Source organism: Oncorhynchus masou, chromosome 10 (genome assembly GCF_036934945.1).
Source record: "Oncorhynchus masou masou isolate Uvic2021 chromosome 10, UVic_Omas_1.1, whole genome shotgun sequence".
Taxonomy (NCBI): domain Eukaryota; kingdom Metazoa; phylum Chordata; class Actinopteri; order Salmoniformes; family Salmonidae; genus Oncorhynchus; species Oncorhynchus masou.
The window spans coordinates 22,486,834-22,509,426 of NC_088221.1; the positions used below are offsets into that span (position 1 = coordinate 22,486,834).

Here is a 22,593-nt window from a genome sequence, read left to right on the forward strand (position 1 = left end):
ATGCCCATGATTTTGGAATGAGATGGTTGACGAGCAGGTGTCCACATACTTTCGGTCATGTGGTGTGAAAATTTCTAATCTTCAATAAATTATCAAATAGTTTAACTGTTTGAAAGCTTTAAAATTGTTCAAATCTAAAAAGGGGAACAGTCAAAAGGTGATTGAAATCAAATGGAACAACCCATTTCCAAAACGAACAGTATTTGGTTTCACAATGAGCCACACCTTTCATACCTGTGATTTGGAAAAGCCTGCCCTCTCCATACAAGCTTAACACAAACAGTTAGGGTGGTACCAACAGAAGCATGAAAAGAGGAGTGATGCTTTATGATGTACAATCCTAACTTATACTAAGGATTCTTATGTACTAGCCTACATCGGTATACTACACACCCAATTTGTCCTTCATTTTGATCCAAGCGATGAAACACTGCTGGCCTGACCTAGCTAAGGCAGTAAAGGCACTTGATTCCCTCGAGAGCTGTGTAGCTATGATACCATTGAGCTTATAAAAAACCTAAATCACTGAGGCCTTGGCGTGCGTGTGCTTCTGTAACAGTTTTGTGAAGAGTAACCACAGAAGCATTTCGTTGGAAGGAACACACCTATGAATCACATTGCTTTCGTTATTTGCGAAAAGAGAGTGAAGCAAAATAGAAAGGAGGGGGAAACAGAAGACATAGCTGGCATCTTAACATACTAGGACTTTTAATGAGCATCAAGTAGTCATGGCGGAGCATGTAAAATTGCTTCTAAATCAATAAATAGACGAGTCAAACCAGGAAATAATTGACTGCTGAATGATGATGTCAAAATACATGAGCATTGATCTTGTCCTCGGCATGCAAAACTCAATGGCTGTGGATTTTCATTACTTTGCTGCATCTGGCTTGAATAACCTGCTATTCTCACACAGCCAGCCAGATGCGATCATTTTTATGGATAGCCATGTCCCCCTGTGATGGCAACCATCCCGATACTATCTATAGCACAAAGAGGAACCTGTTACATATCCAGTTTGAATAGGGCTGGGTGGTATACCGTATTTTACAATATACCGGTATTGATGCACGGACCGGTTTCGGGTTTTACTTTACCTTCGTTAAAATGGTATTTTAATGTCCGATTTGTTAAATGTGATATACCGTGTGTAATGTCCATTTTTATTGTTCACTCCGCTACGTTAGTCACCCCTCTCTCGCTCTCTCCATGCCGCTTTCCACACAGACGTAGCCTCGTCCCGTCACTCAAGGACCGCTGTTGCTTGACCATGAGACACTTGTGTTCAGTCGATATGGTCAATGCAGCACAAATAACGTTGATGACAATGATGCCCGTTTTACTTAATATAAATCCACTAGCTTTCTATAAATTACACTAGTTTGTTTCTTACATCTGCAAAAAAAAAAATGGCTAGTTTGTCTTCTCTTAGCATATTGGGCCTAAATCTTGTTAGACGCCAAAGCTAAATCGCTAGTTAGCTGGCTAGCTAAGTAGCTAATAAAATTTACTGAGTCAGTGAAAAACGTAACTAGCTATAAAGCCTGATAAAACCAGTGATGTTGTAGACCGAAATCAGCATGTTGTTTATGCAACAGAATAGGGGAAGCATATATGTTAGCTACATGAAGTAGCAAAGAACAAAAACAGTAAATGTAGCCAAAGATTAGAGTCCCCTAGAGAACACTTTGGTTTTTACCCTGACACAATAACACTACCCTGACATTATTAACTCATTGTAATGTAAAACACCCACTATTAGAGGTCAACAGATTAATTAGGGCCGATTTCAAGTTCATTAAAAAAAACAATAATAATAATAATAATAATAATAATAATAATAAAAAAATGTTAAAAAAAAAAAATCAGTAATCAGCATTTTTGGACACCGATTATGGCCGATTACATTGCACTCCACGAGGAGACTGCGTGGCAGGCTGACTACCTGTTACAAGAGTGCAGCAAGGAGCCAAGGTAAGTTTCTAGCTAGCATTAAACTTACCTTGTAAAAAAAAAAATATATATATATAAAAGATAGATAGATAGATATATATATATATATAAATCTTCACATAATCACTAGTTAACTACACATGGTTGATATTACGAGTTTATATAATCGATGCGGTGCCTGTTAATTTATCATCGAATCCCAGCCTACTTCGACAAACGGGTGATTAAACAAGCGCATTCACACACAAAAAAAAGTCAGTGCACCAATGTGTACCTAACCATAAACGACACCTTTCTTAAAATCAATACACAAGTATATATTTTAAAACCTGAATCTTTAGTTAATATTTCCTGCTAACATTAATTTCCTTTAACTAGGGAAATTGTGTCACTTCTCTTGCGTTCTGTGCAACAGAGTCAGGGTATATGCAGCAGTTTGGGCCGCCTGGCTCGTTGCGAACTCTGTGATGAACATTTCTTCCTAACAAAGACAACCAACTTCGCCAAACGGGGGATGATTTAACAAAAGCGCATTTGTGAAAAAAAACAATCGTTGCACGAATGTACCTAACCATGAATATCAATGCCTTTCTTAAAATCAACCCACAGAAGTAAATATTTTTTAAACCAGCATATTTAGTTAAGAAATTCATGTTAGCAGGCAATATTACACTAGGGAAATTGTGTAATTTCTCTTGCATATACCCTGGCTCTGCATGCAATGAACGCAACAATTTGGGCCGCCTGAGTCGTTGCGAACTAATATGCTCTCATGTTCTGAGCAAGGAACTTAAATGTTAGCTTTTTTACATGGCAAATATTGCACTTTAACTTTCTCCAACACCGTTTTTGCATTATTTAAACCAAATTGATTTTACTGATGTATTATATTAAGTTAAAATAAAGTGTTCATTGTTCATTCAGTATTGTTGTAATTGTCATTATTACAAATACACTGCTCAAAAAATAAAAGGGAACACTTAAACAACAATGTAACTTCTGTGAAATCAAACTGTCCACTTAAGAAGCAACACTGATTGACAATAAATTTCACATGCTGTTGTGCAAATGGAATAGACAACAGGTGGAAATTATGGGCAATTAGCAAGACACCCCCAATAAAGGAGTGGTTCTGCAGGTGGTGACCACAGACCACTTCTCAGTTCCTATGCTTCCTGGCTGATGTTTTGGTCACTTTTGAATGCTGCCGGTGCTTTCACTCTAGTGGTAGCATGAAAATGAGTCTACAACCCACACAAGTGGCTCAGGTAGTGCAGCTCATCCAGGATGGGACATCAATGCGAGATATGGCAAGAAGATTTGCTGTGTCTGTCAGCGTAGTGTCCAGAGCATGCAGGCGCTACCAGGAGACAGGCCAGTAAATCAGCAGACGTGGAGGAGGCTGTAGGAGGGCAACAACCCAGCAGCAGGACCGCTACCCCAGTCTTTGTGCAACGAGGAGCACTGCCAGAGCCCTGCAAAATGACCTCCAGCAGGCAACAAATTTGCATGTGTCTGCTCAAACGGTCAGAAACAGACTCCATGAGGGTGGTATGAGGGCCCGACATCCACAGGTGGGGGTTGTGCTTATAGCCCAACACCGTGCAGGACGTTTGGCATTTGCCAGAGAACACCAAGATTGGCAAATTCGCCACTGGCGCCCTGTGCTCTTCACAGATGAAAGCAGGTTCACACTGAGCATGTGACAGATGTGACAGTCTGGAGACGCCGTGGAGAACGTTCGGCTGCCTGCAACATCCTCCAGCATGACCGGTTTGGCGGTGGGTCAGTCATGGTGTGGGGTGGCATTTCTTTGGAGGGGCCGCACAGCAATCCATGTGCTCGCCAGAGGTAGCCTGACTGCCATTAGGTACCGAGATGAGATCCTAAGACCCCTTGTCAGACCATTTGCTGGTGTGGTTGGCCCTGGGTTCCTCATACTGCAAGACAATGCTAGACCTCATGTGGCTGGAGTGTGTCAGCAGTTCCTGCAAGAGGAAGGCATGGATGCTATGGACTGGCCCACCCGTTCCCCAGACCTAAATCCAATTGAGCACATCTGGGACATCATGTCTCGCTCCATCCACCAACAGACTGTTGCACCACAGACTGTCCAGGAGTTGGCGGATGCTTTAGTCCAGGTCTGGGAGGAGATCCCTCAGGAGACCATCCGCCACCACATCAGGAGCATGCCCAGGCATTGTAGGGAGGTCATACACACTACAGAGCCTCATTTGGACTTGTTTTAAGGACATTACATCAAAGTTGGATCAGCCTGTAGTGTGGTTTTCCACTTTAATTTTGAGGGTGACTCCAAATCCAGACCGCCATGGGTTGATGAATTTGATTTCCATTGATAATTTGTGTGATTTTGTTGTCAGCACATTAAACTATGTAAAGAAAAAAGTATTTAATAAGAATATTTCATTCATTCAGATCTAGGTGGTGTTATTTTAGTGTTCCCTTTATTTTTTTGAGCAGTGTATATACACAGTGGGGCAAAAAAGTATTTAGTCAGCCACCAATTGTGCAAGTTCTCCCACTTAAAAAGATGAGGCCTGTAATTTGCATCATAGGTACACTTCAACTATGACAGACAAAATGAGAATTGTTTTCCCAGAAAATCATATTGAAGGATTTTTAATGAATTTATTTGCAAATTGTGGTGGAAAATAAGTATTTGGTCACCTACAAACAAGCAAGATTTCTGGCTCTCACAGACCTGTAACAACTTCTTTAAGAGGCTCTGTCCTCCACTCGTTACCTGTATTAATGGCACCTGTTTGAACTTGTTATCAATATAAAAAGACACCTGTCCACAACCTCAAACTGTCACACTCCAAACTTCACTATGGCCAAGACCAAAGAGCCGTCAAAGGACACCAGAAACAAAATTGTAGACCTGCACCAGGCTGGGAAGACTGAATCTGCAATAGGTAAGCAGCTTGGCTTGAAGAAATCAACTGTGGGAGCAATTATTAGGAAATGGAAGACTTACAAGACCACTGATAATCTCCCTTGATCTGCGGCTCCACGCAAGATCTCACCCCGTGGGGTCAAAATGATCACAAGAACGGTGAGCAAAAATCCCAGAACCACACGGGGTGACCTAGTGAATGACCTGCAGAGAGCTGGGACCAAAGTAACAAAGCCTACCATCAGTAACACACTACGCCGCCAGGGACTCAAATCCTGCAGTGCCAGAAGTGTCCCCCTGCTTAAGCCAGTACATGCCCAGGCCAGTCTGAAGTTTGCTAGAGAGCATTTGGATGATCCAGAAGAAGATTGGGAGAATGTCATATGGTCAGATGAAACCAAAATATAACTTTTTGGTAAGAACTCAACTCGTTGTATTTGGAGGAAAAATAATGCTGAGTTGCATCCAAAGAACACCATACCTACTGTGAAGCATGGGGGTGGAAACATCATGCTTTGGGGCTGTTTTTCTGCAAAGGGACCAGGACGACTGATCCGTGTAAAGGAAAGAATGGGGCCATGTATCGTGAGATTTTTAGTGAAAACCCCCTTCCATCAGCAAGAGCATTGAAGATGAAACGTGGCTGGGTCTTTCAGCATGACAATGATCCCAAACACACCGCCGGGGCAACGAAGGAGTGGCTTAGTAAGAAGCATTTCAAGGTCATGGTGTGGCCTAGCCAGTCTCCAGATCTCAACCCCATAGAAAATCTTTGGAGGGAGTTGAAAGTCCGTGTTGCCCAGCAACAGCCCCAAAACATCATTGCTCTAGGAGGAGATCTGCATGGAGGAATGGGCCAAAATACCAGCAACAGTGTGTGAAAACGTTGTCAAAAGTCTTCACCTCTGTCATTTCCAACAAAGGGTATATAACAAAGTATTGAGAAACTTTTGTTATTGACCAAATCCTTATTTTCCACCATAATTTGCAAATAAATTCATTAAAAATCCTACAATGTGATTTTCTGGATTTTTTTCTCTCATTTTGTCTGTCATAGTTTAAGTGTACCTATGAACATTACAGGCCTCTCATATTTTTAAGCGGGAGAACTTGCACAATTGGTGGCTGACTAAATACTTTTTTGCCCCACTGTGTGTGTGTGATATATATATATACACAAATAAAGTTGAAAAATATATATCGAGCACACAGCCATGCAATCTCCATACACAAACACTGGCAGTAGAAAGGCCTTACTGAAGAGCACAATGACTTGGCGCAGTCATAGGATGCCACCTTTCCAATAAGTCTGTTTATCAAATTTCTACTCTGCCAACTGTAGGAACTGTTATTGTAAAGTGGCAACATCTAAAGCAGCAATGGCTTAGCAGTAGGCCACACAAGCTTTCCTGATCGCCCAACATCGTTGTCCAACCTCACTAATGCCCTTGTAGATGAATGGATGCAAGTCCCTGCATCAATGTTCCAACATCTCTTTTGTGTGTGATATAGATAGATATATCTATCTATGTCGTCGCTCTTGCTGCTGGCGATGCGATTCTGATCCACCTCTACGCAGACAACACCATTCTGTATACATCTGGCCCTTCTTTGGACACTTAACAAACCTCCAAACAAGCTTCAATGCCATAGAATACTCCTTCCGTTGCCTCCAACTGCTTTTAAACGCTAGTAAAACTAGATGCATGTTCTTCAACAGATTGCGGCCCGCATCTCCCTGACCGACAAGCATCGCTACCCTGGACGGTTCGGACTTAGAATATGTGGATAACTACAAATACCTAGGTGTCTGGTTCGACTGTAAACTCTCCTTCCAGACTCACAATAAGAATCTCCAATCCTAAATTAAATCTAGAATCGGCTTCCTATTTCACAACAAAGCCTCCTTCACTCATGCTGTCAAACATACCCTTGTAAAACTGACCATCCTACCGATCCTTGACTTCGGTGATGTAATTTACAAAATAGCCTCCAACACTCTACTCAGCAAATTGGATGTAGTATATCACAGTGCCATCTTTTTTTGTCACCAAAGCCCCATATACTATACACCACTGCGACCTGTATGCTTTCGTTGGCTGGCCCTCTAAACATATTCGTCACCAAACCCACTGGATCTAGATCATCTACAAGTCTTTGCTAGGTAAAGCCCCGCCTTAGCTCACTGGTCACCATAGCAACACCCACCCGTAGAAAGTGCTCCAGCAGGTATATTTCACTGGTCATACCCAAAGCCAACACCTACTTTGGCCACCTTTCCTTCCAGTTCTCTGCTGCCAATGACTGGAAAGAATTGCAAAAAAAAATCATCACTGAAGCCTCATATCTCCCTCTCTAACTTTAAGCATCAGCTGTCCGAGCAGCTTACCGATCACTGTTCACAGACAATCTGTAAATAGCACACCCAACTACCTCATCCCCATGTTATCTTATGCTCTTTTACACCCCATTATCTCTACTTGCACATCTATCACTCCAGTGTTAATGCTAAGTTGTAATTATTCACCTCTATGGCCTATTTATTGCCTTACCTTCCTAATCGTACTACATTTGCACACACTGTACATAGATTTTTTCTATTGTGTTATTGACTGTAGGTTTGTTTATTCCATGTGTAACTCTTGTTTTTGTCGCACTGCTTTCTCTTGGCCAGGTCGCAGGTGTAAATGAGAACCTGTTCTCAATTGGCCTACCAGGTTAAATAAAAGGTTAAATATTTTTTTTGTTAATACATAAAAATTTTGCGAAAAACATTCCCAGAAGAGTGGATGCTGTTATCGCAGCAGGGGGGGGGGGGGGGGGGCAAAGTCCATATTAAATGCTCGTGATTTTGGAATGAGATGTTCCACAAGCATGTATCCACATACTGTACATGACCAAAAGTATGTGGACACCCTAGGGTCACGCACTATTTGTAAATGTATACATAATTATTCATAAACATAAAATATCCTCAAACCATCTAAACATTTTTTATACCGTGATATATGCTGGCCATATCGCCCAGCCCTAGTTTTGAAGCTGCTAAAGTATTATACAGCCAACAAGAACCTCGTATGAAGTGCCTGTCCGGTCTGTCTATCCGTCACTACAGTAAGTTCGTTTATAAAATGTGTTGGTAGCTTGCCAGCCTGCTTTCCATCTACCAGTCAAACAGCTGTCAAAAACGTTAGCTAGCTAGGTTAGTCAGCTGTCAGTTATTAATTTACAGTAATCCAGTGGTAACCGCTAGTGGCTAGTTAACACAACAGCGTTCGCTTGCTTACCTTTGCCATTCTGCCAGGCTGTGTACCAAGACAGGCTGAGAAACGACGTGAAGAAAATGATAGCAGTGGCAACCGTTCCATTTCTGAGCCTCATCTCATTTCAGCGATTCTCTCAACGAAGCGCGGGGACCCCGGGGCCGGCGTGCCTCACTCACTGCCTTCGGGGTTTTCAATCCAGGCAGAGGTGCGTACATACAGTAACTCGCCTCGGGTAGGATTGGGGAAAGGAACGGAGGTTTGTGACGCTGGGCTGGCTTTAAAGGTAGATTTTGTCTTTCCTAATCGTTCCCCGTCTGTCGCAGTGACTTGTCGATCTCTTTCCCTCTCGCTTGAGGGTGGCCAGTCACGAGGCAACCCTTCCTACACCGAGGCTTCTGCGTGTTCTACAATCTGAATCTCCCCGTGATGTGAGCATGGTCGGGCGGTATGCTTATTCACCTCCACTCAGTAGCAGTCACTGCACAAAATGATGGAGAACGGAAGATTAAAGATCCTGAACCCTAGTGTTGACGGTACGCCTCCTTGAACTTCTGCACTCTGATGATTCTGGGGATGGCAAGAGTAAGCAGAAGAGAACATTGCATTAATCTAGATATCGTTCTTTTCTACTTATCAAAGTTAAGCAGCAAACACTGAAGAAAAAAAACGAACTTTCTCGTTACTGTAGCTGGCACATTTAGAAGCTAGAGGGTAAGAGTTAAAGGCCAGTCTTCTAGGAACCAGACCAATATGTGGTGGCTGTGCTTCTCCACAGACCTTAACTAGTATCGTATTTACATTTGAGTGATTTAGAAGGAGCTCTTATCCAAGATAAGGTTAAATAGATTCATTAAGACACTGACTTAGTTACACCTACAGTAGCGGCTGGCAGGCTAATACATAGCTAGCTACGGTACCTGTCTGATAAGACGCTGGCTACTGGCTGGTTATACTATTGACGCTTCTTGAACATGAAATGATTAGCTAGCGTTAGCTACGTGATAGATAGCTAAATGGCAGTATAACAATTAAAAACGGCGTTTCCTACACTTACCCTCTGGTACACTGTTGCAGTCTGAAATATGTGTATTCTCGAAGTTGACCAAATTCGTGTTTTGTCACGAATAATCATTGATTGGGGGGAAAACTCCTTTATCTGCAAACCATTCTGTCAGGCAACGCCAGCGGTCTGCCAAGGCACGAGGCGCCGCCCACTCAAGTCGCCGGTTGTTGCCAAGCATCAACACACCGCGAATTTGCGCAGCATTTATGGGATGCGCGAGTAAAACACACGCCTCTCTTCAGCATCAACATTACAAAATATACCGTTTGTCAAAAACCTTTTTTTATAACTAAATATATGAAGCAATACTTTAGGACTGATGGGTCGAGCATTTATTTTGCGGCCTATCATTTTTGTTTATGTTTAAAGAGCGCCACAGTGCGTTCATACGATTATTCTACAGCTGCTAGAGAAATATGCATCTTAAGCATTGCATAATTATGCAGAGCATACCTAAATTAAGCGACCTAATGATTTAAAAAAAATAGAACACTATCAGCTTTACTGGTAGAAAACACAAGCACCAAGACACATAATGCTTCAAAAATACAGCGAGTGAAAGATTGGGAGGACATTTCAATTATTTGACCAAATCATTTGTATTATGTTCCCAGCATTGCATGTACAGTTTTACAATCTATAACAATGTATCATTAATTAAACTTCTGCTTTAGATCATGCACAATGTCATTGACATTTACATTTTAAAAGCTGTTTTCTTAACTCAGCACAAAATAGAAATGTGACTTGACAGTATGCGGCACTCAACAACATTCAATATCCAAGTCAAGATCTATTGTCCACCAGAGGAGTCTACTTTAAGTGGATTGTTGATTTGTCATTTTCTAGCTGTTGAACAGAAGATTGTGAAAAAGCTTGGTGGTAGCATTGGAAAAACATTTTCAAAGCAAATAAACCATTCTGTACATTCAACAACATTACATAAATAGGAACAATCTATATCTACTTGTCTTTATATTCACATTCTGTAGAAGCTTTCCCTTGAATGGTGGAAGCACTTTAAGCAGTTAGTGCAAACTGGTTGATATGGGGGACATCTTAAATGTAGTTGTTACCTCTACATGCACCATGGTTAGACCACTCACACTCAGCCTAGAGAAGATCTAGAACTGAAAATCCCCATTTCTCTTCAAAAATATTCCAGAACTAGAGCTTTTAGATCCTCCCATTCTGTTATGTGTTTGAGTGGTGATGAATATGGTCTGAGGACAGCTGTTGTTGCACCTAGAAGATGCTAACACCCTGTCTTGTATTGGTACACGTGTGTCATATTTGGCACTGTGCAGTAAATTAATATAAACTGTGGATGAAGTTCCTCTCAGTAGGGTGTGGCTTTGAAGTAGTCTTCCAGGGGGATGAGTGACACCCCTCCAACCCAATCCTGGAGCCAGACCTGTTTGAGCTCCAGCTTCATAAAGAACCAGTTGTGTCCCACTGGCCATTTCCGCATCACAGGGTGTCTGGAGGGAGAGGACAAAATACAGCATTATACACACACTAAACAAGCAGGCTATGTGTCGTCCCTGACTTCATTACTGGTGAGAGACAATTGGACAGCCAAATACACACAGAACATGTTCAGGGAGGGCGAGTGATAAACATGCACACACACCTAGAGAACATGGCCTCCTGGGCAAACTCCACCTCCTCTGGGCCCACTTCCACCATCTTGCCTGTCAGGGTCAGTCTGGCACAGCGTGGGTCTTCAGGATCATACACCTGCTGCCTGTGGGAACAGAGCACAATGTGTAACCATCACACACAGCAAGACCTGAAATATGCCACTTCAACCTAGCACTGGGTGGGGAGGTGGGTGACACTCAGTCCTACCTGCAGAAGTCTCCCTCTGCCTCTGAAAAGGTGAGAGAGGCAAATGGGAAGCTTCTCAGGTCTGCTACAGAGTTGTCCATCAGAGTGACGTAGAAGTAGACAACTCCTGTACTGTTGTCCATTGGGCCATCACTGACCGAGAAAATATTCCCGAAAGGAAGGCCCTTAATCTGAGGATTCAAAATAAAGTTGTTATATACAGGTACATACATACAGGCTTCAGACTACCTGGCTCTGGTCTGAAAACAAGGCTTAATAGTACATTGAGTGCTAATGTGCTTCATGGAGCAATTGCAATGCTGAGGAGAGGGCACCTTAAGTAAGTCTACAAGCTTTACTGTACCTTGTCTTGAGTGGAAATGGTGGCGAGATGTCCCCAGTCGCTGTAGTGGGCCATGTATCTGGCGGTTCTCGCAGTCTCCTGATGTGGGGGAGGTGAGGGGGCACTGGCGGGCGCTTTCACCTCCTCCATCCGATATGAGAACACCCTGGACGCAGATGACACGGGCGCTGCATCCTCCTTTTTCGATTTGACGGTTTCTTTGGGCTTCTCCGCACCATTTCGTAACACAGAGGGCGGGTATGCCTGTTTCCATAGCCCGCTGTTGTCCACTAGCAAAGCGGGGGCGACCTCCTCCTCGGAAACAGCGTCCAGCTCTCCCTCCACCACGACATCGTTGGAGGCGACAGCCCAAGATACTGAGTTTCTGAGAGTGTAGCTATCACAAAGGCACAGCAGCGCGGCAAATAATGCCAGGGAAAGATGATGTGACTTCATGAAACTGCTGGATATCTACTTTCCTTCTCGAGTTTGTCCTTCTGTCTATGTGTGTGTTTACTGACTCACGTGTATCTGTGGTGTTTTCATAACACAAGGCGAGGATTGGGCGGAGCCACAAGTTACACAATTGGTAGACGAAAATTGCCACAGCGCCACCCTCTGGTACGCCAAGGAATTATAGGGTGAACGTTGCCCTCCTTTCTATATTGAGAAATTTTCTCAGGCCAGAACTATAACTTTCCTACTCCTCTATGGTATTTTGCAATAGACATTGAACAAGAGTCATACATGCTGCTTTAAATTTGTTTTGTCAATTTTTATATTTCTGTGCATTAATATTTCAGTGGTGCTTTCTAAAGATGTATATTTGCTTTGAATATACCCCAAATAGTTTTGAAATGAAATACTTTAACTGCTCTGTTAGTGTGGTCAGCAAAAATAAAATGACAGAAAACATTTGTATTTGTATTATTCATCATAAACAATTAGAGATAAATAGTTAGAACAACACTGGGGCATTTAGTCACATACATAAGCATTTATTACTTTCATAAATATCTTATACATGATTTATTTCTGAGATCAAATGAAAATGTTATTCTAACAATATATCAATAATACTTTCCACCTCTCTAACATAAGCCCAGAGTTTGGGACAAAAATATGTTTGGATCAAAACCAAGAGAGACAGAAAATAATTCAGAGATAGTGAACCATTCTACATCATAGTCATCCCATACGCAAACATAGAATACAAAAAAATGTCACAAACAAAGCAAGCCTGTACATTCAAGGGAAGCCAATTTTACAGCTTACCTATAGCTTTTGCTTCCAAGGTCAATTCAATTCCACTTCAATGAACTCAACATCTCACTTTGTCCTTTACTCACGCTACATTCATTTACATTTACATTCCCATCACTACTGTTGTTGCTGTTTCTCTCCCTCTGTCTTGCTCCGTCTCTACCACTCTCACAACTTGCAATTGAGCCATTTTAGCAGACACTCTTGCCTATAGCAACTAACAATAAGTGCATTTAAATAAGGAACTCCCCTTATCTCTCTCTGCATCTTTCTTTCTTTCTTTCTTTCTTTCTTTCTTTCTTTCTTTCTCATTCTATCAGTCCATGGTCTTGTCATTCCAGGCCATTGACTTCCTCTTGGCCAGTTCCATCCAAGATGGCTGCCCCCCACTGTCAGATATGGTCTGCAGGGGGGAAGATGACGAAGGTGATGATGAAGGAGATGACAGCGTTGCCATGTTCTTTCTCAGCCATTTGTGTTCTCTGTCTGCATGCCTGCCTGCCACTTTGGTTGGGCTTGATTCTGAGAGAGGAAGACATAGATACGGTAATGACAATAGAAATTAATAAGATCTTAACTATGCACAACCATAGCAACATTTATAAAATGTTATAACTATAACATATAATTCAGTAGTTTTTTCAAACTATCCTATTTAATTAACATCTCTGTACCTGGCCTCCCATCAAGTTTAGCAACTTTAGTGTTTCTGTGAGTGGGTGGCGTTTTGGAAGGAGCAGCAGATTCAGCTGTGGGCTGAGACTCAGGTGGGGTCCTCGTTCTCCTGAGCTCCACCTGTATGGGGGAGGAGAGTGAGAGTGAAATTAAACTCTGTTTGATTGACACCTCTGTTCTCAGATGATGTGTGAATGAAGTGGTTACCTTGCTCCCAGCAGGAGGGGTCCACTCCGCCCGTTTCTCCAGAAAGGCTGCCCTCCCTCCCACAGTCCCTGGCCTGTCCCGGTCCACCCACTTCTCTGTTGGCACAGCCGCCTCCTCACTCTTCCCCTGGAGGACAAGGGTCCTGTCAACTCTCCCTAGTGCTGGGACTGTAGCTTGGACTGGGGCTGGGTTTGTTGTTGGGGCTAAGGCTGGTTTGGGCTGAGTGGTAGGGTTGTGATCTCGTGTGATCCAGGGGGGCTGGCTGGGTGTGGAGCTTGGGCTTGAAGAGAGGGAAGACAAGGCTAGTGGCTGAGTGGAAGTGGCAACTATTGGGGCAGATCGTAGTGTGGCTTGGGCTTGGGTCTGTGGAGTGGAGCGCAGGGTGTGCTGGGTTGCTTGTAGGTTGGACGGTGAGGTCACCCGAGACACAGAACTTAGGGTAGATTGTGCTAGCGGTTGAGGGGCGGTGGTTGGTTGTGCTGCCCAAGTGTTGGTTTGGTTTGACACATGTGTTGATGGTTTTGTGATCTGTGTTGATGGTTGAGTCACTGTCTGTGGTTGTGTTGTGTTCTGTGTCTGTGGTGTTTTGTCAGTCTGCTGTTGTTTTGTGGTCTGTGTGGGTGTTTGTGTTGCTGTCTGTGGTGGTTGTGCTGAATTATGTGACTGCAGTAGTTTAGCAGTCAGGGGTTGCATTGGGGTCTGTGATTGTGGTTGTGTTGCGGTCTGAGCCTGTAGTGGCATTGTGGTCTGTGTCTGTGGTTGTGTTGCATTCTGTCTCTGAGTTTGTGTCATGATCTGAGCCAGTGATGACGTCTGTGGTTGTGTTGTGGTCTGACATTGCGGTTGAGTTGGGGACTGCATGCCAGTGAACTCTCTGGGTAGACTGCTAGTGAAGAGCTGCTGGAGGCCCCTGGTCTTCCCCCATGCCATGCTCATCCAGGATACGGTAGCCTTGGGGGGCACCTGGGGGCCAGTCGTGGGGTCCTGAGTGGCTGAGGAGGTAGTGTGGGATTCCATGGCTGGGACAGGGGTGGTTTGGACCACCTCAGGGATAGCTGGGGTGGTTTGGGCCTCTTTAGTGAGAGGTGAGGGGGTAGGCTGGGCTGAGGTTACTGTAGACATGGGGTTAGACATATTCACATGATGACACATAGTACTGTCATGGTGTTACAACAAGCACAATGTTCCCTCAGAGGAATAAGTCTTTATCATTCTGGTGTAACCTGCCATTTTTATTCTAGTGTAGCATATCTCCTTCATTGGTTAACTCCCTTGATAACATAGAGATGATATATTCTGTAGAAGTGTAGCTTGGGGACAAAGTCCAGCACTGACATCCCTATCCAGTAAATGCGTGATAATAATATTGTATATTATGTTCATTATTTACCCACATGGCTGAATATTCCGCCTTTTCAGAGAGGGAGTCTCACCTGCTTCTCTGAGGGAGCCGGCTCTCCCCCTGGGTGAAGACAGTGTTGTTGGGGCATCCCAGGTGTTTGTATGGAGCTTTTGGGGCATTGAGTTGGTTGGCGGAGTGTCCTGTAGCCCCTCAAGCCCGGTGGGTTTTGAGGAAAGGGTGTAAGGGGTAAGAGGGAGAGCACCCACCTCCTGACTTTGACGGTTAATCTTGAGATCTGATTGGCTGGTGGCTGATTCCGCCCGGACCTTCAGAGAGAGATAGGTGGAGCGAAGCTTCACGCCAAATGCCGATTTCCCCTCTTCCTCCTCTTCCTGTGCCTCCTCCTTTGCCTCCACTGCCTCCTCCACTCCCTCCCTGCTCTCCTCCGCCACCTCCTCCCCTTCCAAGACTTTCTCCCCGATATCGCTGGCAGTCAACTCCTCTTCTTTGGGCTTGGCTCCCTCTTGCCTGCCCCCATGCTGCTCCTGCCCCCTCTGGCTGGCGTTTGAGGAGATCAACTTCACCTCTGTCCCCTTCTCCCTCCCCTCTCTCTTCGCCCCAGAACCAGCCTGCTCCACCACTCCCAAGAAACCACCACTTCCCATCCTGGGTCTCTCCCGCTCCCTGGCAGAGTTGATGGAGAAGCGGAAGGATCCAGAGACTGGCCTTGGCTCTGCCTGACCTGCGTCCTCCGGCCCAGCAGGCGGCGTCGTGGTACTCTGACCAGCAGCCACAGCCTCTGGCTTCCACCTCAGAGAGGATGTTCTGAGATCCACCACTGAGGCCAGGCTAACTGCGGGCTGGGCGGCCGGGACTGGGTTTTCTTTGGTGCTACCCTCGGTGCTGGGGGTTGAATCTTTCACACCACTCTTGCTCAGGATGTCCCTCTTGGTTTGGGATGGGGCTGAGGGCTTGGGGTCTCCCAGGGACAGTTTCAGGGTCTGCTGTTGTGGAGTGTATCTCAGGTCCTGTACTGTGGTCACAGAGGAGGACTGTGGCTGTTTGCCTGGCACAATTTCCACTGGTCTCAGAGCAACCCCAGGATGCGGCTGCTCCTGTGGAGAGGGCTTGCAGAGGAGGGTTGGGGTGGAGGTGGAGGTTTTTGGGCACCCCTCAGCCTCTGTGGGACCAGACTTAAGGGGTGTCAGCTCTGGGGGTGCAGTGGGGGTGGTCAACCCCCCTTGCTCCAACTTTTGGATCTGGGTAGAGTGAGAACGTAAACGTGTTTTACCCCCAGTAATAGCAGGCCCGTCCTCTTCCTCCTCTGTCAAGGGCCGGTCAAAGTTGTTAAGACTCTCTGAGCGTGGTCTCAATTCAGTCTGAAGAGAACGAGAGAGAGAGAGAGAGAGAGAGAGAGAACGAGCAATACAGAGAGACAGACAGACATACAGACAGATCATCGAGCAATAGTGTATCCAGTATTTTGATCTTTCCTGAGCCTTCCTCTGTGTGAGTTCCAGAGGCAAGGGCCCCATGTGTAGTTGGTATGCCCAGGCAGAACTCACCATGGTCAGCCTTTTGTTCTTGGCACTGGCCCTCTGGTTCCTGGGCTTGATGGACATACGGTGGCGGGCGGCAGAGTTATCCAGGGAGGGGGTGAACTGGGCTGGGGTGCTGAAATCCAAGGCAGGAGAGGCAGAGGAGAAGGCAGAGAGGGGGGCAGATGGGGTGGGGTGCACGAAGCTGGTAAGAGGAGGTTTGAGCATGGGAGAGAGGGGATTGGACAAGGGTTGGGAGGTGGCCTATGAACAAAGAAAACAGAATAAAGATTTGGATTTATATCGACTCATAGTTGATATCAAGTGATATAGTGACTGACCCGCAAACAGGAATCGTTATTACCTGCTCTTCCTCCTCACTTCCTGTTCCTGCTAAACTCAGAGAGCTATGGTGCCTGGGAGGGGCAGGGAACTGTGGAGGAATGGGGAAGGGTTTGGTTGACACACAATGGCTGATGAGGAATGCAAAGTTCAACTATTGGCACTGCTGGAATGCAAACATGCAGTTACATACTGACTCATTGAGAGAAAATGGAGGAATGGAGGGTTTTATGGAGGAGGAGGTTGAGGTTGGAGAGAGTATGGAGACAGTACCTGAGGATGCGGTGCACAAAGTCTCACCTTGTAAGATGCCCCCCGGGGGTGTCTGTGGTCGCCCATGGAGATTTCGGGAGGGCTGTGGGGCAGACCATCGTCCTCTGAGCTGCCCCCCAGGTCCTCTGGACGTTTGATTGGCAGGACCATTGGGGACGGGCCTAGACGCATGTTCTGCTGCTGGAGCTTCATCTGGCCAATCAGAAATAATATAGAAACCTACCTTGAGATCTGCTTGGTAACCCATTGATGTCAATTCCTGATTTACACAGAAAGACGAGGGTTCATGAGGTGTGGGATTCCTTTTGAATGGGGGTTGGGCCTTTAAATGCACATGTATGTTTCTAGATCCAGGGTACACCACGGAAAGAAGGCTCACCTGGAGTTCTTTGATCCTGCCTTGGACGTTCAACTGGGATAGAACCCTGGGCTGCTCCGGACTAGACAGATCCTGGTCGGCCAAGAATATACTGTCATGTGACAACGCCCGTGATCCCAACACGCCTGAACACCTGGTAGAGGACAGAGGGAATATGAATGTCATGGAATCAATCAATCATACATTTGTAAATATACACACACACACACACACACACACACACACACACACACACACACACACACACACACACACACACACACACACACACACACACACACACACACACACACACACACTTACAGATGCTCAGCTGAGCCCAGCCCCTCCGCCTCAGTGACATCACCAGCAGACTGGCTGAGTAGGGTCTCTTTCTTGGATCTCCCAAACAGACGTGTCTTCAGGGTCTTCAGCTTGGACTTCCTCTTTGCTGGAGGATACAGGCCTTGGTCATGATGCACGCATACAAATGCATTCTTATTGATACTCATCCATGCTTTAACCGCTACAGATACAGACACACTGTCTACACTCATGCAGACACACACTCTGACTCACCCACTCCAATACAGATAACGTAACAGATACAGACACACTCTCACACACACTAACATGTGCCTAGTTAGATACACTCTACTCACACTCCTACACACATACTCAGTCTAACCCACTCTAATTTATGTTTATAACAGAGATAGATACACATGTACACTAACTGAGCTTTTACATGCTTTCTGAACATTATCCAAGTTTTCCAGTGCCTCACCTCCTGTAAGGTCATCAGCGCTGCCCTCCGCATCTCCTGCAAAAGACTCCATTGCTCTTTCCTTTCAACAACTACAGGAGGAATATATATGTAGAGAGAGACAGGGATCAATAGAGACAACAAGGAAACAGAGAGACAGACAGACCAACAAATGGAAGCAGAGATAGCCAGAGAAGCCAGCAGTCAGAGAAGAAAGAGCGACGCGGAGATGTTGTGACATACAGAATGTCCTTTCTACCATGGAGTGAATTCTCAGACTCGGTACTCTCTGGCCATGGTCTCTGCAAACACGCTTCTATGCTGCACATGTATGAGTCTGATAAAACACACCTAAACAGGACACTATCTCTCACTCCACCTGAGCGCAAAGGTTTATTGGCACTTAGACTTTACCTTCAGCTAGTCAGGAAGGTGGGGTGAGAGAGAACACACTCTACTTCTCCATATCTGGATGAATCACTGTTTATAACGTATAGCAGATGGACACATGGTTAATGGAACTCTAATAGACGGGGATGGAAAAATCTACTAAGTTAACACACACAGGTGCACACATACACACACACACACACACACACACACACACACACACACAAAACCCACCACATGTACAAATGTAAACACACACACACACGCAGACAGACACACATGTGTCAGTGCAGTACACTCTGTGATGACCCAGGTAACACACCCTCTCTGTTGGTATTAGGGGCCTATAACCTGGCTCTCTAGTGAAGTACTGAAGTCTACACAGTGTGAGCTGCTGGTTGATGGCCAGAGGCTGATAAGACAGACAGCATGAAGCTATGGTGAAAGTTCAAAGTTCAAACTGCTGCTGAGTCCCCATTGAGACTCAGGGAGTCTTCATGAGCTCAGTGGATCTATGGGTCGAGTTGAAAAACACTACTGTTTCATAGTCAAAGGAGAGGCTATAGGGGAGGCTATGTCCCAAATATAACACTTCATATGCTTTAGAGAATAGGTTGATATTCAATATTTTCGCAGACTGCCAATGTAACAGCTGCTGCCTGCATGCACTGTGTAAAATGGAGTTTGATTCAAAAGTGGAACAACTCGCTATACCACAAGGCTCCTGAGGAATACGGTCAAAAGAAACCATATAGATCCTCAGAGAGCCGTCTAATGAGCCCAAGGAAAGCAGCACCAGAAAATAAAGATAATCTGCAGGATTATTGACATTGCATAGAGATCCCTAGGATTTCACAGCCCCACAATTCCACAACAGTAGACGAATCACCAACTTTCAACGTCCCAGACCCAGCGACACAAAACTTAGCTGAGATGCATTGATCATACAAGCACACAGACACAGACTCACGCACAGTCGTGCACACACCCACACAAGAATATAGGCTAGTATTTGAACACATGATGTACATAATGTACTACATACTGTACACTGTACACATGCTGTATCTTGGCAATTAGACACGGTAAGCCAAAGTCAATTTGCTGGGGCAGCATAAGCCCATTCTCAAATATAAGTGCATTTAATAATGCATCTCTATCTAAAAGTACTTATCCTTGAAAGAATGCTACATTGTTAAACCAAATCTCCCCAGGGACTAACATTCCTGTGTTTACTTACCCAGTTCTACCAGACTCCCTTACTGCACTGTAGCTATCCCTCCCTCTCTCCTCCTCTTCCTTCTCTCCTCTACTCTCTCCAACAGCGTTGTGTTCTCACTCTCAGCAGAGGCTTTGTCCTTCTTTAAAGCCTCAGGCTGCGGTCCTCCACACCTGCAGATAGAGGGAGGGAGAGACTGAGAATAAGGACGGAGTGAAAGGAGAGAGCAAGTAAAAGAGAGAGAGAGACAGAGAGAGAATAAGGACAGAGTGAAAGGCAGGGACAGAGAAGGTCAAGCTATGCCGGGGGCAGCATATGCAGACAGGGAGACAAGAGGGCAGAGCGGAGAGAGAGAATGAGAGAGAGAGAGAATGAAGGAGAGAGAGAGAGAGAGAGAGAGCGAGACCGAGAGAGCAAGAGAGAAGCCAGAGACTATTACATTAGTAGCACACTGTGGCCCACTGCGCTAAGCTCCTTATGAAACACTAACCTGATTTTAGGCCCAGAAATGAGGAGAGAGAGAAAAAAATAAAGCTGCAGTTGGAAATAGTACATTTACACATTACCACCACAAGACCACAATGCACTGGGCCAACCATAGACAGACACAGGGGCGTGATTTGAAGAAAGATGTGTGTGTGTGTGTGTGTGTGTGTGTGTGTGTGTGTGTGTGTGTGTGTGTGTGTGTGTGTGTGTGTGTGTGTGTGTGTGTGTGTGTGTGTGTGTGTGCGTTTACAAATGTAAACAACAAGTGTGTTGTTGAAGGCTTCAGGGGAAGCCCTGCGCTGTTAACAGTTAACAATGAGAAGCTTTCAGCTGAGTTTAAAGTTCCCTCCTTGGGCTAGCGTCATCAACACCTGGAGCCCATACTTTTCCACTTCATTTGCCAAGGGTTATTGACTTAACTTCTACAGGTGCGTCAATTTAAAATGAACTCCAATTGAGACTGTAGGAGATTTAACCTACTGGAACTGTTGTCTTAGCTAGGACAATACATAGAGGCGCTGGGGATTTGCATGTCCACGCGTCAATCGCTCAGAGCTTTTGCATGCATGATCTTTCAGACGCGATAAAACAGTTGAGTTATTTACAGTTACAGTAAGCACAGTCCATATCAGTGTTGTGGCCAAGCCACTGTGTTGGGAGGAGAGAAGAGGGGCTCAGCCCTATGTTTCCCAACCTATGTTCCCTCAGCCCCATGTTCCCTCAGCCCTATGGTCCCTCAGCCCTATGGTCCCTCAGCCCTATGTTCCCTCAGCCCCATGTTCCCTCAGCCCCATGTTCCCTCAGCCCTATGGTCCCTCAGCCCTATGGTCCCTCAGCCCTATGTTCACTCAGCCCTATGGTCCCTCAGCCCTATGGTCCCTCAGCCCTATGTTCACTCAGCCCTATGTTCCCTCAGCCCTATGGTCCCTCAGCCCTATGGTCCCTCAGCCCTATGGTCCCTCAGCCCTATGTTCACTCAGCCCTATGGTCCCTCAGCCCTATGGTCCCTCAGCCCTATGGTCCCTCAGCCCTATGTTTCCCAACCTATGTTCCCTCAGCCCTATGGTCCCTCAGCCCTATGGTCCCTCAGCCCTATGTTCCCTCAGCCCTATGTTCACTCAGCCCTATGGTCCCTCAGCCCTATGGTCCCTCAGCCCTATGTTCACTCAGCCCTATGGTCCCTCAGCCCTATGGTCCCTCAGCCCTATGTTCACTCAGCCCTATGTTCCCTCAGCCCTATGGTCCCTCAGCCCTATGGTCCCTCAGCCCTATGGTCCCTCAGCCCTATGGTCCCTCAGCCCTATGTTCACTCAGCCCTATGGTCCCTCAGCCCTATGGTCCCTCAGCCCTATGGTCCCTCAGCCCTATGTTTCCCAACCTATGTTCCCTCAGCCCTATGGTCCCTCAGCCCTATGGTCCCTCAGCCCTATGTTCCCTCAGCCCTATGTTCACTCAGCCCTATGGTCCCTCAGCCCTATGGTCCCTCAGCCCTATGTTCACTCAGCCCTATGGTCCCTCAGCCCTATGGTCCCTCAGCCCTATGTTCACTCAGCCCTATGTTCCCTCAGCCCTATGTTCCCTCAGCCCTATGGTCCCTCAGCCCTATGGTCCCTCAGCCCTATGTTCCCTCAGCCCTATGTTCACTCAGCCCTATGGTCCCTCAGCCCTATGTTCCCTCAGCCCTATGTTCCCTCAGCCCTATGTTCACTCAGCCCTATGGTCCCTCAGCCCTATGGTCCCTCAGCCCTATGTTCCCTCAGCCCTATGTTCCCTCAGCCCTATGTTCCCTCAGCCCTATGTTCACTCAGCCCTATGGTCCCTCAGCCCTATGGTCCCTCAGCCCTATGGTCCCTCAGTCCTATGGTCCCTCAGCCCTATGTTCCCTCAGCCCTATGTTCACTCAGCCCTATGGTCCCTCAGCCCTATGGTCCCTCAGCCCTATGGTCCCTCAGCCCTATGGCCCCTCAGCCCTATGTTTTTCTAATTTGGCACACAGAAACTTGAGGCCATGAGTAAAAAATGTAGTAAAAGGTAATGGCACCAATTGGCCTATAGGTGGCACTGTTATAAGCTGTCTCACTTAAACCCTCATATCCGCCACACTGTTTGACCTAGAGACTTGAAACGTTGTATGTACAGTTGAAGTCGTACACATACACCTTAGCCAAATACATTTAAACTCATATGCTAACGATAAAATTCAGTATGTACAGTAGTCCCATGGTACATCTCTTAACTTAGTTTAATTTACGTGTACATTGAAATCCTTTGTAAATCCTCTCCACAATGGCTTATCAACTTGAAACATGTTAGGGTCATCAACGACATTACCACGATGAACCATGTTACGTTTGGCATTGAT

At 45.7% G+C, this 22,593-nt stretch overlaps 3 protein-coding genes across 5 annotated transcripts in view; all 3 read right to left on the bottom strand.

Moving 5' to 3' along the window:
• Positions 1–9,337, bottom strand: part of LOC135547343 (alpha-1,3-mannosyl-glycoprotein 4-beta-N-acetylglucosaminyltransferase A-like) — a 51,161-nt gene extending 41,824 nt beyond the window's left edge. Inside the window, exons 1-2 of the mRNA XM_064976270.1 lie at positions 9,191–9,337; positions 8,158–8,703 (exon numbers count right to left, since the gene is read on the bottom strand). Of these exons, the coding sequence (XP_064832342.1) occupies positions 8,158–8,251 (94 nt within the window). The 5' untranslated portion in view covers positions 8,252–8,703; positions 9,191–9,337. The remainder of the gene's footprint in view (positions 1–8,157; positions 8,704–9,190) is intronic.
• Positions 9,338–9,732: 395 nt separating this feature from the next.
• Positions 9,733–11,944, bottom strand: creg2 (cellular repressor of E1A-stimulated genes 2). The gene is made up of 4 exons (XM_064976271.1): positions 11,394–11,944; positions 11,051–11,220; positions 10,833–10,946; positions 9,733–10,680 (listed from the first exon to the last, which is right to left on the bottom strand). Exons 1-4 carry the CDS (start codon positions 11,826–11,828, stop codon positions 10,539–10,541), a joined length of 861 nt encoding a protein of 286 aa, XP_064832343.1. The 5' UTR covers positions 11,829–11,944; the 3' UTR covers positions 9,733–10,538.
• Positions 11,945–12,224: 280 nt separating this feature from the next.
• On the bottom strand, positions 12,225–20,070 carry LOC135547345 (mucin-17-like). 3 transcript variants are annotated; one of them, XM_064976274.1, is made up of 11 exons: positions 19,767–20,070; positions 18,158–18,228; positions 17,695–17,821; positions 17,392–17,524; positions 17,040–17,204; positions 16,762–16,830; positions 16,425–16,661; positions 14,951–16,238; positions 13,518–14,629; positions 13,310–13,430; positions 12,226–13,157 (listed from the first exon to the last, which is right to left on the bottom strand). In XM_064976274.1, exons 2-11 carry the CDS (start codon positions 18,207–18,209, stop codon positions 12,952–12,954), a joined length of 3,510 nt encoding a protein of 1,169 aa, XP_064832346.1. In that variant the 5' UTR covers positions 18,210–18,228; positions 19,767–20,070; the 3' UTR covers positions 12,226–12,951. The 3 variants fall into 3 exon arrangements, with proteins under 3 accessions (XP_064832344.1, XP_064832345.1, XP_064832346.1); XM_064976272.1 differs by having other exon boundaries at positions 12,225–13,157; positions 14,951–16,661; XM_064976273.1 differs by lacking the exon at positions 19,767–20,070 and adding an exon at positions 18,380–18,506 and having other exon boundaries at positions 12,225–13,157; positions 14,951–16,661.
• Between the last annotated feature and the right edge of the window lie 2,523 nt (positions 20,071–22,593).